This window comes from Eriocheir sinensis, chromosome 61 (assembly GCF_024679095.1).
Source record: "Eriocheir sinensis breed Jianghai 21 chromosome 61, ASM2467909v1, whole genome shotgun sequence".
Lineage (NCBI taxonomy): Eukaryota > Metazoa > Arthropoda > Malacostraca > Decapoda > Varunidae > Eriocheir > Eriocheir sinensis.
This window is the reverse complement of record NC_066569.1, coordinates 2,827,053-2,843,255: the sequence shown is the minus strand read 5'-3', so window position 1 is coordinate 2,843,255 and position 16,203 is coordinate 2,827,053. Positions and strand designations below refer to the sequence as shown.

The window sequence follows — 16,203 nt, the reverse complement described above, 5'->3', positions numbered from 1 at the left end:
AAGCCAAAATAAGTCAAAATAAGGTCAGACCGAAATCGAATGCTCCAGAACGGGCCCGAAGCGACGTAAACAAGAAGAAGAGGAAGAAGAAGACGCCATAGCAGAGTGTCTCCTTTTTTTTTCTTTATTTTTCCTCAAGGGAGCGATTAAACCTACCTTAGAGGACACTAGGTAAGACAATAAACCTTTGTCTTTTATTTAAACCCTCAAAATAGGCCTAAGGTAAAGGATAGAAGGGAGAAAATTGGGTTTAAGTAGCGCGTGGCTGTCAAGATGAGGGAGAAACGTTCACAGCATTTTCTTAATTTTCTATTTCCTTCCTGAAGGGACGGATTTAACCTCCCTCAGGACATTATATATAACTGATTAAACCTATATCACGCATCCTAAACCAACAATTAGGTCTACAACAAAGATTATAAGGGAGAAAATCGGGTTTAATATATCCGTAGAAAGGAGGAAATTAAGGACAACCTGATCGTGTGTAGTTTACTTAGTGACGTCTGGAGGTCCGCGTCTGGTAAATATGGAGGTTCACTACGCGCCTCCGATATCGCCCCCACGAGGATAATAATCTTCCCAAGGTCTCACACACTTGTACTTCTTTAGGTTTCCCGGCGCATCATACATGTGGGGGTTTCCAGGGGGCTGCATTCCCCCTGGTTAGGAGTGGGGTCAAAGGGTGCTTCGCCCTCCCCCGTTAGAGGTTAGGTTATGTAAAGTTCGGGAGTAGTTTAAATATCCTCCCCACCCAGCACCCCCCAATTTCCCACAGGTCCCCCAAGATCCTTAGGGGAAGGGGGTTAGGCCTTTTCTTTACTTTTAAGTACTTGTGCCTTCATATTTTGGTTGATGACATGTATTTCATTCCTTAACTATAATATGGAGGTGGAATATAGTATTTTGGAGGCACGGAGTCAATCTCCACAATTACCGTAAGGAGTGTGTTGTTGCCCGGCCATTTGCAGTGTGGCCGGGCCCTGGTGGCTCATCTGGCACTACCTTCAGGAGAGTATCGAGGCTTTCTTTGAACTTTTCCACCCGGCTTTTCTTTATGTTTCTAATCACCTATAGCTTTTGGAAAGTTAAACATAAAAATATTGACATAAAAAGCTTGTGAGTGCTGTCTAGCACATCGCATATTCACAGCAAGGAGTCAGGTCAGGTTAAGGTTAGGTTAAGTCAGCTTTGTAAGATCTTTTCAGATAAGGAGGCAGCTCAAGGACAAAAGAATAAATAAATAAATAAATAAATAAAAAATTAAGTATATGAATTATTAAAAAAAATTGAATTCGAGGAAAAGTAAAGGCCTATGCTGCTACTACTGCAAATAATGTATAGCAGATGTATACGTAAGTACAGTAATGTATAATGGAAATAAAACCACACCAATACTTTAAACTCCCACAGGCAGTCATTCCTAACCACCAGCAGAGGGCAGAGAGGTCACAGAGGTCACGGGTCACCGCTGGGGCCGCCTTGGTGCTGAGGGCAGAGCGTGGAGGTCAGGTCAACTCTAATACCGTCTCATCCAGCGTTATACTTATAAGTTTGTGCCGGCAAGATGTCCGTCATGGGGGCCAACACTCCGAGCATTGAACTCAGCTCGTACAGGGACCAGCACTTCAAGGTAATGGGGGCTGGGGGGGGCTGGAGAGGTTAAGGGGGGCTCTTACTGAGGGGTTGTAAGGGGTAGGTGCATGCTACAGGAGGGGGAGTCAAGGAGTGTGCAGTATAGTGGGTTGTTTGTCCTGAGTTCACTGTTATTACAGTGAAGATTGTTTATAGTGCTGTGTCTACAACTCACTTCCTGCCCTACCAAATACTCTTCTGTTGTAATTTTCACTTTCTCCTAACCTTCAAACCTCCCATGATATCATTCAGTGTAGAAAGAGTGTAGGGATGAACACAAGGGTGGAAATAACCAAGAAAGTTGTGTGTGAACTGATGAGGCCGTGGAAGCCTGAGTAACCCAGTGCAATGAAACTTGGAAACACAGGGGGGGTTGAGAGGGGCAAAATCCCCCTGTTAGGAAGTTACATATATATTCACCTGACATTTAGTAACCATACAAAGGGTTGAGAGGGGGCAAAGCCCCCCTGTAGGTAAGAGTGCAAACACTCCTATTGTAATTTAGCAGTGGTGAGCTGCAGATTTTGGCTGCTGCCTGCAGCTGTGTGGGTTAGCACAAACATTTCTTGGCTCTTTTCACACTACACTCTTTGCTTTGCTTTTCCAGGATGTTTGAAGGTAGCTAATGCAAAAGAAGATCACTTGGTAGGGCAGGAAGCAAGACATGGACGCATTACTGTAACCAATCTTGACCATAATAACCGCATACTCTGCACAAACAGTCTACATGCTGTATTTTCTAGATGTTTTATGTTGAGTATATAATCCTTATTGTCATTATTATTATTATTACTATTATTCTTGATTCTTGTTACTACTATTATTATTATTGATGGGCGTGTACTTCAGAAGACTGACCTCAGCTCGTACCGGGACCAACACTACAAGGTGAGGGTCTGTGTAAGGGGGTGAGGGCAGGGGGGGGAGAGTAAGGGAGTCTCTAGTAAAAGGTTTGTATTTGGCTTATTATTATTATCACTTGGCTCGGGTCGGCTCGGCCCACACCAGGCAGCGGAGGGAGACGCAACGGCCACTGATACTTAATATTATCCCCGATCTCCAACCTTTTACCTAGTGTGTCTCTCGCTCCCTCTCTCCTCCTCCTCCTCCTCTTTGTTTCTTGTTAATTATTTCTACTTTTTCCTTTATTTCCCTCTTTTGTTAATTAATTCTTTCTTTCTCTCTTCCTCTCAATTATATTTTTTCCATTCTCTCTCTCTCTCTCTCTCTCTCTCTCTCTCTCTCTCTCTCTCTCTCTCTCTCTCTCTCTCTCCTAATAACCCTTAATTCAATACTCCTCTAACACATAGAAATAGTTACCTTGGCAGACTATATGATTGGGCGGGGAAGTGGCAGATTGAATTCAATTTCAGGAAGTGTGGTATTCTGAGTGTAGGGAGGAATAACCCCTCACACAATTACTCCTTAAATGACACTCCTCTGAGCAGGTCTGGGCGTGAGAGGGACTTGGGAGTCTTAGTGAGCGCTGACCTCCATCCAAGGCCCAGTGCATTCAGGCTAAAAATCGTGCAAACAGGGTACTGGGTTTCATCTCGAGGAGTGTAAGCTGAAGTCATCCTCAAACTTTACTTAGCACTAGTTAGACCTCATCTCGATTATGCAGTTCAGTTCTGGTCCCCCTACTATAGAATGGATATCAAGATGTTAGAATCTATACAGAGAAGGATGACAAAGATGATTCAAGGGGTGAGAAACTTGCCTTATAAGGATAGACTTAAGCATTTAAATCTACACTCTCTAGACGGGCGAAATTTGCGAGGAGACCTTATCGAAGTCTATAAATGGATGAAGGGCTTTAATAAAGGGGATGTCAATAGGGTTTTGGTAGTAAAAGAGCCAGGTAGGACACGTAGCAATGGTTTTAAGTTAGACAAATTCAGATTCAACAAAGACATAGGCAAGAAATGGTTCCCCAATAGAGTGGTGGATGAATGGAACAGGCTTGGCAGTCATGTTGTGGGTGCCAATACCATAGATACATTCAAGAAGAGGTTGGATAAAGTCATGGATAGTGAGGTAAGGTGGGGTTAGGATTACAGGAGCTGCCTTGTATAGACCTACCGGGATCTTGCATACAACAAATAATAATAAAAAAAAAAGAAAAATTACAACCACAGACTCGGCAACGTTCCCACTTCCTCATCCGTCCTCTCTCTCTCCCCCCTCGCCGCCACCCACCGCAGGGATCCCGGTCGGACCAGGAACGTATGCTGCGGCTGACATCCACGCTGTACGTCGGGAACCTGTCCTTCTACACCACGGAGGAGCAGCTGTACGAGTTGTTTGGCCGCGCCGGCGACGTCAAGAAGATCGTCATGGGGCTAGACAAGTTTAAGAAGACGCCGTGCGGGTTCTGCTTCGTGGAGTACTTTACCAGGTGCGGAGGGGTGGAGTGTGGTGGATTAGGGTGGAAGAAGGTACAGGGTTTTGAGGAGAGGTAAAATATGGGTGGAGTTTGGTGGAGTTATGTAGTGAAGAGGGTTAAGTTGGAAGGATTGTGGAATGGGTGGAAGGAGGCGGAGTGATACTGTGGAGAGGATTTGTGTGGGGTTTAGAATGATTATAAGTGATTGGAGAAGATTTGGGGTTCTTGAGAAAGGTGTGGAGTGAGGTGGAATCATGTGGAGAGGAATAAGATGGTTTGAGAGGGATTTTGTAAGGGTGGAGTGAAGTGGAATCATGCGGAAAGGGTTAAGATGGTTTGGGAAGGATTGTGTAAGGGTGGAGTGAAGTGGAATCATGCGGAGAGGGTTAAGAGGGTTTGGGAAGGATTGTGTAAGGGTGGAGTGAAGTGGAATCATGCGGAGAGGGTTAAGAGGGTTTGGGAAGGATTGTGCAAGGGTGGAGTGAAGTGGAATCATGCGGAGAGGGTTAAGATGGTTTGGGAAGGATTGTGCAAGGGTGGAGTAATGTGGAGAGGAATAAGATGGTTTGGAAAAGATTGTGGAGGGGTGGAGTAATGTGGTGGAAATGGAAAAGAGTAATAAATGAAGAGGAAGATATACAGTCGTCCCTCAAGTAGTACGGGGGTTAGGGACCCAGGACCACCGTACTATTCGAAAATCCGTATAAAATTAGTTCCCCCCTTGAAACACTCCTGGGCTGCATTTGAGAGGGAATCGGGACTCTTGGAGCATCATGAGTGCTCTCAAACGCGTGACGCGGCAGCACAAGTTGCCAACTCGGCACATCCGCTGGCTCCCGGCTTTGAGAGGTGGAGAGCCTTCATGCTGTGATGACGTCATCGCCAAATATGGCGGCCCAAACAAACACATATAAGTGTTTCCATTGCATTTCACCTCTCTGTGCCACCATAACCACTGCAGCTTCCTTTTCATCTTCTGTTGTAAGGAGTTCGTCAGCCAGGACAGCTAGTAATGCATGTTAAACGTCGCCAGGAAGATCAGCGTACGCCATTTTGCTGCGAGTGAGACGCCGTTACCGTAGCAACGACGAGGCTTAGTAAAAGGACGGCCTTTATCTCCACTCTTGCAGCACTGGCAGTTACTGCGGCAAGAATTTCTTTTACACTATGATAGATACAGCGAACACTGCTCTCATTCACGTGGTATGCTCTCACTACCGCAACGTAACTTATCCCAAAACGTAACTTATCCTAAATCTGAATTCTTCTGCAAGGTGAACATCTTTCTGAACGCATTGGGGTGCTTTCAGCAGGTGTTTTGGTGGAACAGTGTTGCCACTCGTGCCATGGCTACTTGGTGCGACAAGCGGGAAATTTAAAAATCCTAAAAAAAATCTTCCATGACAATTCGTATAAAACCGAAACCATACTATTGGAAACCATACTATTTGAGGGACGACTGTACTAGTAATAAGAAGAGAAAAGAGAGAAAACACAACTTACTAACCTAACCTAACCTAACCTCACTCACTCTCTCCCTATACTAGTAAAAAGAAAAGAAAGAAAACACAACTTACTAACCTAACCTAACCTAACCTCACTCACTCTCCCTATACTAGTAAAAAGAAAAGAAAGAAAACACAACTTACTAACCTAACCTAACCTAACCTCACTCACTCTCTCTCCCTATACTAGTAAAAAGAAAAGAGAGAAAACACAACTTACTAACCTAACCTCACTCTCTCTCTCCCTATACTAGTAAAAAGAAAAGAGAGAAAACACAACTTACTAACCTAACCTCACTCTCACTCTCTCTCCCCCAAACAGAGAAGACGCGGAGATGTGCATGCGCTTCATCAACGGGACCCGACTAGACGACCGCATCGTACGTACGGACTGGGACGCTGGCTTTATCGAAGGACGGCAGTACGGGAGGGGGAAGAGTGGAGGGCAGGTGCGTAATGGTGGTGGTGGTGAATGAAAGAACCAAATAGTGCAACATGTCCCTTCCCTTACCATGTCACCCCATCCTCACCTCACTGCCACACTCATATCCCTTCCCTTACCATGTCACCCCTTCCTCACCTCACCTCCACACTCATTTCCAGGTGCGTGATGAGTACAGGACGGACTACGACAGCGGCAGAGGTGGTTACGGCAAGATCGTACAGCAGAAGATGCTCCCGAAGCTTACGTAATCAAGTGTGTGTGGCAGCGGTGGCGGCGGAAGTGAGCCCTCGCTGTGTGTCGTAGCGGGGGCGGAGGTATGCCGAGAGAGACGTGTGCTGTTGAGGTGGTGATGAAGGAGGAGTAGGAGAAGGAAGAGGTTGTGAAGTAGGTGATTATCAGTGGAGTCTTTTCAATTTGTTGCCTCATTTTGTCAGTGCCGTGAAAATCCATTGTTATCAGTTAGTCGGAAAATAGGAACTCCACTAATCCAGGTCCATAAACACATTAACCCTTAGACGACAGTGGAACTATATATCGTCACCTTCGTAAACAAACCACCTCACTCATTATTTTCTACTTGTCAGGGAATCAGAAAAGAACTCATCATCTCATTTGGGTTATTTAGGCAGAAACGAAAAGGCCAATTCTAGAACACTCAAACCCTGAATGACGAAGGCAACTGTACAAAAATGGGCATCACATGTTGAAAAATTGATGTTGACAAAAACCTGGAAATCGCTGAAAATGACTTAGGGGATTATTTTATGAGGGTGACGATATAGTAACCTAACGCGCTGACATTGTAACCTATCACCGCTAAATTCCTTGTTAGTTTGTGTTTTCGGCTCGTCATTTTCGGCAGTCGACAGATATGATAATTTTCTTGTATTCTTCTGTTTTTTTCTCTCTTGTATTTCTTGTATTTTTTTATCTCTGTTTTTGGCAGTCGACAGATATGATCATTTTCTTGTATTCTTCTGTTTTTTTCTTTCTTGTATTTCTTGTATTTTTTATCTCTGTTTTTGGCAGTTGACAGATATGATAATTTTCTCGTATTCTTCCGTTTTTTCTTTCTTGTATTTCTTGTATATTTTATCTCTGTTTTTGGCAGTCAACAGATATGATAATTTTCTTGTATTCTTCTGTTTTTTCTTTCTTGTATTTCTTGTATTTTTTTATCTCTGTTTTTGGCAGTCAACAGATATGATAATTTTCTCATATTCTTCTGTTTTTTCTTTCTTGTATTTCTTGTATTTTTTTATCTCTGTTTTTGGCAGTCGACAGAAATGATAACTTTCTCGTATTCTATTTTTTCTTTCTTTCCTGTATTTTTGTGTCTGAGCTGCCAAGTTAACTACGCATTTTTTATCTCTGTTTTTGGCAGTCGACAAATATGATAATTTTCTCGTATTCCTCCGTTCTTTCTTTCCTGTATTTTTTCTGTATTACTGTATCCGAGCTGCCAAGTTAACTATGCATTTTTTTATCTCTGTTGTATTGTAGGCAGTTGACAGATTTGGTCCTTGTCTGACATTATTCTGCCGGCAATTCTGATATTTTGTCCAACTCTCACCTACTCGTATATTTTCTCTCACGTATTTTGGAATCATTTTGCTTCCATTGACACTTTCTAGATATAACCACGACTTTTATATATTTTTTTAACTTACTGTGCACTCTGTCAATTATACACAGCCATGTTATTATATCTACTTATTAACCGTGTAGCAGCGATGGGCCAAATTTGTGCCATGATATAAGCCCCCCAAAATAGATGGTACCTAATCTGATCACAAATGCTTTTATACATATCATGAAATGGTTTGGTGAGAGGTGATTTTTTTCTCATTTTTCTCGCTTGGAGGGGCCATTAAGAAACATGATCCCCGCTGCTACTATGTTAACTACTATATATACGCCCTAAGAATGTCACACCCGCTACTTTCTGATCATTCTTTTTCTTTAGCTTATTCTACATATATTGAACGATACTCATATTATTTCTCCTTTTCAACTGCTGTATTAAAAGTCATATTGTCATTTCTGGTTTTCAATTGTTTTTCTTTGTCTTATTCTACATATTGCTAACTATAGACTGTCACATCATTCCTCCTTTTCAACTGCTGTATCAAAAGTCATATTGTCATTTCTGGTTTTCAATTGTTTTTCTTTGTCTTATTCTACATATTGCCAACAGTAGACTCATATTATTTCTCCTTTTCAACTGCTGTATTAAAAGTCATATTGTCATTTCTGCTTTTCAATTGTTTTTCTTTTTTCTTATTCTACATGTATTGAACCATAGACTGTCATATTATTTCTCCTTTTCAACTAATATATTAAAAGTCATATTGTTATTTCTGCTTTACATTTTTTTTCTTTACTTAACTCTACATATATTGAACCATAGACTGTCACATTATTTCTCCTTTTCAACTAATATATCAAAACTCTTAATTATTTCTGCTTTACAATTTTTTTCTTTTTCTTACTCTACATATTGCCAACCCTAGATTGTCATATGATTCCTCCTATTCATCTACTCTCTATAAGCACCCTAAGAATGTCACACACCCTTAGAGTAAATCGAAACGCAACAAAAAACGTCACACCAACCCGTCTCTCGGAGCTTATGTTCGTTCCGTCGTCGCTGCTCGGCCTCGACGCTTTCGACTCCCCATCATACAATACATTTCGCTCCCACTCGCCGTTTCATTGTCATTCTCTCGGCCGAACCCAGTGACACGAGAGCCTGTAGGTCCTTAAGGCGTGTGTGTGTGTGTCTGTGTGTGTGTGTGTGTGTGTGTCAGAGTATCCACTGTTTAAATCTGTTTCTGAAGAGGTTTTCCGGGAAGTATTTAGAAGTCACGTGTTGTTAGTTTAATATGTCATGCAAAATGGACTTCCTTCTTCTCAAACTCATTTCTTTTTAATTACTTACTTATTCACTTACTTATTTACCTTTTTTCTTAATTTACTTATTTATTTGTTTATTTATTTGTATTTCGGTGTCTTAATGATTGGGGTAATTCAGATTGTTTTTGTTGTTTTTGTCATTGTATAAGTGCATATAACTTCAATGAGGTCTCGGCTACTCTGATGTGTGTCTGTGTGTGTGTGTGTGTGTGTGTGTCTAGGTTACGGTATATTGATGTAAACGTAAAAATAAAAAATAAATGAAAGTATATATCCACTTCTTTTCGCATATTAGCATCCTCCTTGTGTTACCAGGTGGAGTGAGGTGGAATGAGGTGGAGGGATGTTATGGAGAGGGTTTGGGGGGTGTTGGTATTAATTATGGAGAGGTGAAGTGGGGGGTGAGAGGTGGTGGAGAGGGTTAAGATAGCTTGGGAAGGATTGTGGAATCGGGTGGAGTAATGCGGTGGAGAGGGTCTGGGAGGTGGTGGAAGAAGGTACGGGGTTTGTGGAAGAGGTTAAGTTGGGTTGAGTCCGAGTGGAGTAAGGTGTGATTGGTGGTAGAGAGGGGAAGGATTGTGGAGGGGGTGGAGTCGGGTGGAGTAATGCAGTGGAGAGGGTCTGGGAGGTGGTGGAAGGAGGAATGTGGTTTGTGGAAGAGGTTAAGTCTGAGTGGAGTAGGGTGTGACTGGTAGGTGGTAGAGAGGGGAAGGATTGTGGAGTCGGGTGGAGTAATGCGGTGGAGAGGGTCTGGGAGGTGGTGGAAGGAGGAATGTGGTTTGTGGGAGAGGTTAAGTTGGGTTGAGTCTGAGTGGAGTGGGGTGGAGAAGTGGTACAGAGGATTGAGATGGCTTGGGAAGGATTGTGGAGGGGGTGAAGTCGGGTGGAGTAATGCGGTGGAGAGGGTCTGGGAGGTGGTGGAACGAGGAATGTGGTTTGGTGGAGAGGCTAAGTTTGGTTGAGTCTGAGTGGAGTAGGGTGGATAGGTGGTAGAGAGGGTTAAGATGGCTTGGAAAGGATTGTGGAGGAGGTGGAGTTATGCAGTGGAGAGGGTCTGGGAGGTGGTGGAAGGAGGAATGTGGTTTGTGGGAGAGGTTAAGTTGGGTTGAGTCTGAGTGGAGTGGGGTGGATAGGTGGTAGAGAGGGGAAGGATTGTGGAATTGGGTGGAGAGGGTCTGGGAGGTGGTGGAAGGAGGAATGTGGTTTGTGGGAGAGGTTAAGTTCGGTTGAGTCTGAGTGGAGTGGGGTGGATAGGTGGTAGAGAGGGGAAGGATTGTGGAGTTGGGTGGAGAGGGTCTGGGAGGTGGTGGAAGGAGGAATGTGGTTTGTGGAAGAGGTTAAGTTGGGTTGAGTATGAGTGGAGTGGGGTGGATAGGTGGTAGAGAGGGGAAGGATTGTGGAGTTGGGTGGAGAGGGTCTGGGAGGTGGTGGAAGGAGGTACGGGGTTTGTGGAAGAGGTTAAGTTTGGTTGAGTCTGAGTGGAGTGGAGTAATGTGGTTGACAAGTAGAGTGGAGAGGTAACATACACTCCCAGTAACTCCAATTCTTTACTCTTTATTAAGTACATATACAACCTTAGCTATATCCATTCAACAACCAAATAGATTAACATGAAAGGATATAATTAAAATACAACATAACATAACAAACCCCTACTTTCAAAACATAGACTCTCCCTGCATGTATTTCTTGAAGCATTTGGATTAACACGAAAAAGAGATATTTGTAGAATGTATCGTAGCTTCAATCACATTCCCTCAGCGTACATTTGACAAAGCACGTCGATCGGCACAAAAGAATATGAATTACGTAAAATGCATCGTATCTACCCATTATGTGAAAGCCGTACTCGCAAAACATACACCATCGCTTGGCTTGACATGTAAGATAATACGTATATAGATTGCATTATGATTTTACCCTTAGTCAAACTCTTCTTTCTAAATACACTTATAAACACATTCTTACACATCTGACTTACTTAGCAAACCCTTCTTTCTAAATACACTTATAAACACATTCTTACACATCTGACTTACTTAGCAAACCCTTCTTTCTAAATACACTTATAAACACATTCTTACATATCTGACTTACTTAGCAAACCATTCTTTCTAAATACACTTATAAACACATTCTTACATATCTGACTTACTTAGCAAACCATTCTTTCTAAATATGTACTTATAAACACATTCTTACACATCTGACTTACTTAGCAAACCCTTCTTTCTAAATACATACTTATAAACACATTCTCACACATCTGACTTACTTAGCAAACCCTTCTTTCTAAATACACTTATAAACACATTCTTACCTATCTGACTTACTTAGCAAACCCTTCTTTCTAAATACATACTTATAAACACATTCTTACACATCTGACTTACTTAGCAAACCCTTCTTTCTTAATACACTTATAAACACATTCTCACATATCTGACTTACTTAGCAAACCCTTCTTTCTAAATACATACTTATAAACACATTCTTACACATCTGACTTACTTAGCAAACCCTTCTTTCTAAATACGTACTTATAAACACATTCTCACACATCCGACATGTGGTTTAATAAGTAAGAATGTGTGTAAAAGGCACTGGAGTTTACGCCTGGTCAAACCCTTCTTTCTTTATACTTTCAAACACATTCTCGAAGCATCTGATTTACCACTCGGTTTGATACGTAAGAATACATATAAAATGCACTAACATTACTCCTAGTGAAACCCTTTCTAAATACTTAAAAACACACATTCTCACAGTATATATAGTAAGAGTCCTTTAGTCCTGAATACAGAGGGCCATGGACTTCCTGGATTAGCGGGTACATACTGTATATGCTGTATTTGACTCAACACAATATGCCTCAAAAGAATACATGTAACATACTAACTGGCCTTCGTATGCTTCACTTTGTCCATACGTAAACCATTCGCTACTCTAATACAACCTTCATGTGTTCTATCTCTATACACAACCCCAAAGGGGGGCAGCTACGGGGGTCATCCCGTGCATATGGTTCGTCCAATAGCTTTGAAGTTTTAGTGTGTTGTGTGTAGGTGTAAAGGTGTGATATTCTGTGAATTTCATTAAATTCAGGTGAAGTTTAGGAGAGACTCAAACAAAGTGTACTTTTCTTTTTTTTGTTTCACAGACTTTAATTTTCAGATAATCACTTTGAAAAAAATACCAAAGAAACTTTGTTTACGTATCTACATTACCCAGCTAGAAAATTTTTGATTTTTCATTTTGTCTTAAAAAAAAATTACAATTTTTTGTCACATAATTTTCTCCACTCTGTGTCCTGTTTTCTTTTGATATTTTCCAAAATTTTATAGTGGGCAAAAATTGTCTTTTAGTCGTAGTTTTTACTGATACCAAACTGAAGTCAGTCAGACTTTTTACCAATTTTGTAAAAAACTACTTTTCAAGATATTGGCCCCTAAAGACTTTTTTTCCATTTCATCCCTGTGTTACCATTTGTATTTATTTGATTGGCATAAAATTTTGACATATGATTGTACATACTTTGTTAACTTGGTAGTATGGAGAGTGGTTGTGCTGGGGCAGGCCTGGGTGATAAGTGACCCATAGCGCCGGCCGCCTCAGGGCTCCCTTGTACGCTGCTTTCTTGGTAGTTTTCAGAGTCTTGCCCGCTCCATCTTGCTTCTTGAGCCCTCTTGATGTTGCTGACTCGTTCTGTTTGCCTTACGCTTGTACGTCATTTGTAAGGATGTTTTTATGGCTGTGGTGCTGAGAAAAGCATTGCGCACCAACACCTAATCCATCATCCACAAGCGTCACCATTACATAGCCAATCCAGAACCATTACGTGAACACTTCCATACCACTCCGTTCCCCCTTATAACTATCATCCACCATTACGTACCTGTTCCGTCATCCACAAGCATTACCATTACGTAGCCAATCCGTCGAGGCGCCCTAGAGCGTAACATTCCGCAGCACGACGTAATCCACCACAAACGCGATCGAGAACAACGTCATGAGGAGGAAATTGATGACCTGGAGGAACTGTCGATGCGTAACTCCGTCAACCTTCCCTTCTCCTCCTTCTCCTCCATCCGCTGCCTGTAAACGTGCGTAGCGGGATGTGCGAGATGAGCCGTTGTCCGCCTGGTTGAGCTGGGCCGCCCGTGGTCGCCGCTGGTCGTCCTCGTCCTCCTCCGCGGCAAGTTCGTTCTCCAGTGTGTTGTATGGGGTCTGGTGGAGTGTGGAGATGATGGTGGATTAGTTAGTGGTGGTGTGGGAGGGAGGTGGAGTTTTTTATTTATTTATTTTGTTTTTTTTATTTATTTATGTGTGTGTGTGTGTGTGTGTGTGTGTGTGTGTGTGTGTGTGTGTGTGTGTGTGTGTGAAGGATTGGTTTAGGTAGTAAGGGTTTGATTGGGGAACACACACACACACACACACACACACACACACACACACACACACACACAACATCAACAACACACACACAACAAAAAAAACACTACAATCACACCGACATCCGACACTAACCCCAGACGGAGCCCTAGCCTGAGGTACGACAGTCCTTAGCTGCGACGGATTGGCCACGATGCTCACCAGGGTCTTGCCAAGGGAGGAGGAAGAGGAGGAGGAGGAGGAGGAGGCCCCACAGCAGCAGCAGCAGCAGGCGCGGGTGGTGACGAAGAGTGTGGACAGCAGGGAGAGTGTGGTCAGGATGATGGTGCCAGCATAGTATCGGACTGTACGGGAGGAAGAGGAGGAGGAGGTGAGAAGGAGGAAGAGGAGGAGGAGGTGGTGAGGAAGAGGAATACATAGGAATACATAGGAAGAACAGACACCAAAAGACCTATCGGTCTATGGCAAGGGTGTCTGTTTACTACCGCTACTACTAGTAAGCTACGTGTAGCAGGACAGGACAGAAAAGATGAAGGCTCCTCCCCACCCACCTCTCCCTCCGGCAACGTGCCGGCAGGAAATAGTTAGAAGAGAACACCATGTACCTTTAAGGAAGAAAGGGACATGGAAATTTTACAGTAAACAGAGAAATATGAGGAAATTACTACCCTTAACTTATACTACTGGTAACCTAAGCTGTGGGGGAAAATGACTTAATTACATAAGAACATAAGAACATAGAAATACAGGGAGGCTGGAAGAGGCCGAGTGGCCTACACAGGGCAGCCCCAGAATCCCCCCTAATACTCACGATGGGTGAGGTGTAGTTTCAGGGGCACAGGTGGAGGCTTGATCCTCATTTTACCGGCGGTACTAGGCAACCAGTAACTAGGACCAGTAACCTGTCACCTTACTGCACCCACACCTCACTCCACATGTCATGCGGACATTAACTGTTGCTTTACTCTATTGTTGACTTTCGCTACTTGCATTCTAGGTTGTGGGGGAGAATAATATGAATATAGGTTGAGGTCTTGCTGCAATCTGCCTGAAAATATGCGAAAAAGGGTCAGTATAATCTTATATCCCTGAAGTACTTATCCAAAGAAGACTAAAAGCTATTGATACTCTGTGCTCTAACTACTGACGGTGGGAGTCTATTCCAGTGATCGACGACTCTGTTATTGAAAAAACTTCTGTACACCAATGTGTTACATCGATTTCCCTTTAACTTCATACCGTTGCTGCGTGTTCTTGTGTTGGTGTCTCTCTGAAATAGACTATCTGGGTTAATGTTGTCGAATCCATTAAGGATTTTGAACACTTCAATTAAGTCCCCTCTTATCCTTCGCTTTTTTAGGGAAAACATATCTAAACGCTTTAAACGCTCATCATATGGCAAGTTTCAGAACGCTGGAATTTGTTTGGTTGCTCATCGCTGTATCTTTTCTAGCAAAACTTGATCTTTGATAAAGTTCGGTGACCAGAAGTGAACGGCGTATTCTAGGTGTGGTCTTACAAATGCTAAATATAATCTCTTCATAAGTTCAGGTGATTTATAATCAAAGTTTCTTGAGATTAATCCCAACATCATATTGGCTTTTTTACTCGCTGCAGAACATTGATCACTCATTTTAAGAGTGTTACTGATAATGACACCAAGATCTTTTTCTTGTTTTACTTCGCTGAGCTCATGTCCTTGAATCTGATATTTACTTCGCTGAGCTCATGTCCTTGAATCTGATATTTAAAGTTCAGATTTTTTTCACCTATGTGCATTACTTTACATTTATCTACGTTAAAACTCATTTGCCATTTTTCGCTCCAGTCGGCAAGTCTTATTATGTCTGATTGAATGTTCTCGCAACTTTGACTGTTCATTACCGTACCTCCTAATTTGGTGTCGTCGGCGAATTTGGCTACTTTTGATAGGATATCAGTTTCTAAGTTGTTCACGTAAATTATGAATAGTGTTGGCCCCAGGACCAAACCTTGGGGCACGCCACTGGTGACGGGTTGCCAATCTGATGCTTCACCATTAAGAACTACACGTTGTTCTCTGTCGGTGAGCCAGTCATGAATCCACGCACATAGATGATCTTTAATACCGTGGGAATGCAGTTTTGAAATAAGCCTAATGTGAGGAACTTTATCAAACGCTTTCTGAAAATCTAGGTAAATTACGTCATATGGGCTTCGGGCGTCCCAACATGTAAAAACATCGTTGAAAAAGGTTAATAGGTTGGTAAGGCAAGACCGATTACTACGAAATCCATGCTGACTATCAGTTATCAAATCATTTGTTTCAAGGAAAGTGATCATTTTATCCCTGATTATTTTTTCAAATAGTTTAATTAGGACAGACGTAAGGCTGATAGGATGATAATTACTGGCTTGTTTTTTTGTCTCCTTTTTTAAAGATCGGGGTCATATTGGCCTTTTTCCATTCGAGAGGCACACTGGTCTGTGCTAATGACTTGTTGAATATTAATGTTATGAGTAATTCTAGCTGTTGACTACATTCTCTCAACACGCGAGGAAATAAATTATCGGGGCCCAGAGATTTATTTGGATCTATTCTCTGCAGGTACGCACGCACTTCGCTGATATCAATTTCGGTCAGTGCAAGCTTATGTTCTTCAGGGCCTTGAAAAATTTTCTTTGGGGCTGGAATCGATGTCATGTTCTCTTTTGTAAATACGCTACTAAAGGTTGAATTTAGGACCGACGCCATGCCTTTATCATCACTAATCGTATTGCCACTTAATAGTAGTGGGCCGATATTATTTTGTTTCTTATGTAACTGATAAATAACCTGGGATTTTTCTTAGCATCGAGTGATATTTTCATCTCATATTCGCGTTTCTGTTTTCTGATTTTCCTTTCGCACTCTCTCTTGACATTGATGTAATTAGTATGATCCTGTG

The 16,203-nt window shown here is 42.3% G+C and overlaps 2 protein-coding genes across 8 annotated transcripts in view; one reads left to right on the top strand and one right to left on the bottom strand.

Annotated features, from left to right (window-relative positions):
* Positions 1-35: 35 nt before the first annotated feature.
* Positions 36-9,155, top strand: LOC126986124 (nuclear cap-binding protein subunit 2-like). Of its 3 annotated transcripts, none has more exons than XM_050841908.1 (6): positions 36-171; positions 1,411-1,630; positions 2,485-2,520; positions 3,837-4,030; positions 5,846-5,972; positions 6,127-9,155. In XM_050841908.1, the coding sequence occupies exons 2-6, from the start codon at positions 1,565-1,567 to the stop codon at positions 6,214-6,216; spliced, it is 513 nt and encodes a 170-aa protein (XP_050697865.1). In that variant the 5' UTR covers positions 36-171; positions 1,411-1,564; the 3' UTR covers positions 6,217-9,155. The 3 variants fall into 3 exon arrangements, with proteins under 3 accessions (XP_050697865.1, XP_050697866.1, XP_050697864.1); XM_050841907.1 differs by having other exon boundaries at positions 37-171; positions 2,482-2,520; XM_050841909.1 differs by lacking the exon at positions 2,485-2,520.
* A 1,267-nt stretch (positions 9,156-10,422) lies between these two features.
* The window catches only part of LOC126986123 (neuronal acetylcholine receptor subunit alpha-7-like), a 17,513-nt gene continuing 11,732 nt past the window's right edge, over positions 10,423-16,203 (bottom strand). The window contains exons 8-10 of one of the 5 annotated variants that reach the window (XR_007739296.1): positions 13,412-13,620; positions 11,265-13,111; positions 10,423-11,204 (exon numbers count right to left, since the gene is read on the bottom strand). Coding sequence is in view for 2 of the 5 variants with exons in the window: in XM_050841905.1 (XP_050697862.1) it covers positions 12,833-13,111; positions 13,412-13,620 (488 nt within the window). In the remaining 3 variants the exon portion in view is untranslated. Of the gene's footprint in view, positions 13,112-13,411; positions 13,621-16,203 lie in introns of all 5 variants that reach the window. The other 4 variants (XR_007739298.1, XR_007739297.1, XM_050841905.1 and 1 more) reach the window with 4 other exon arrangements.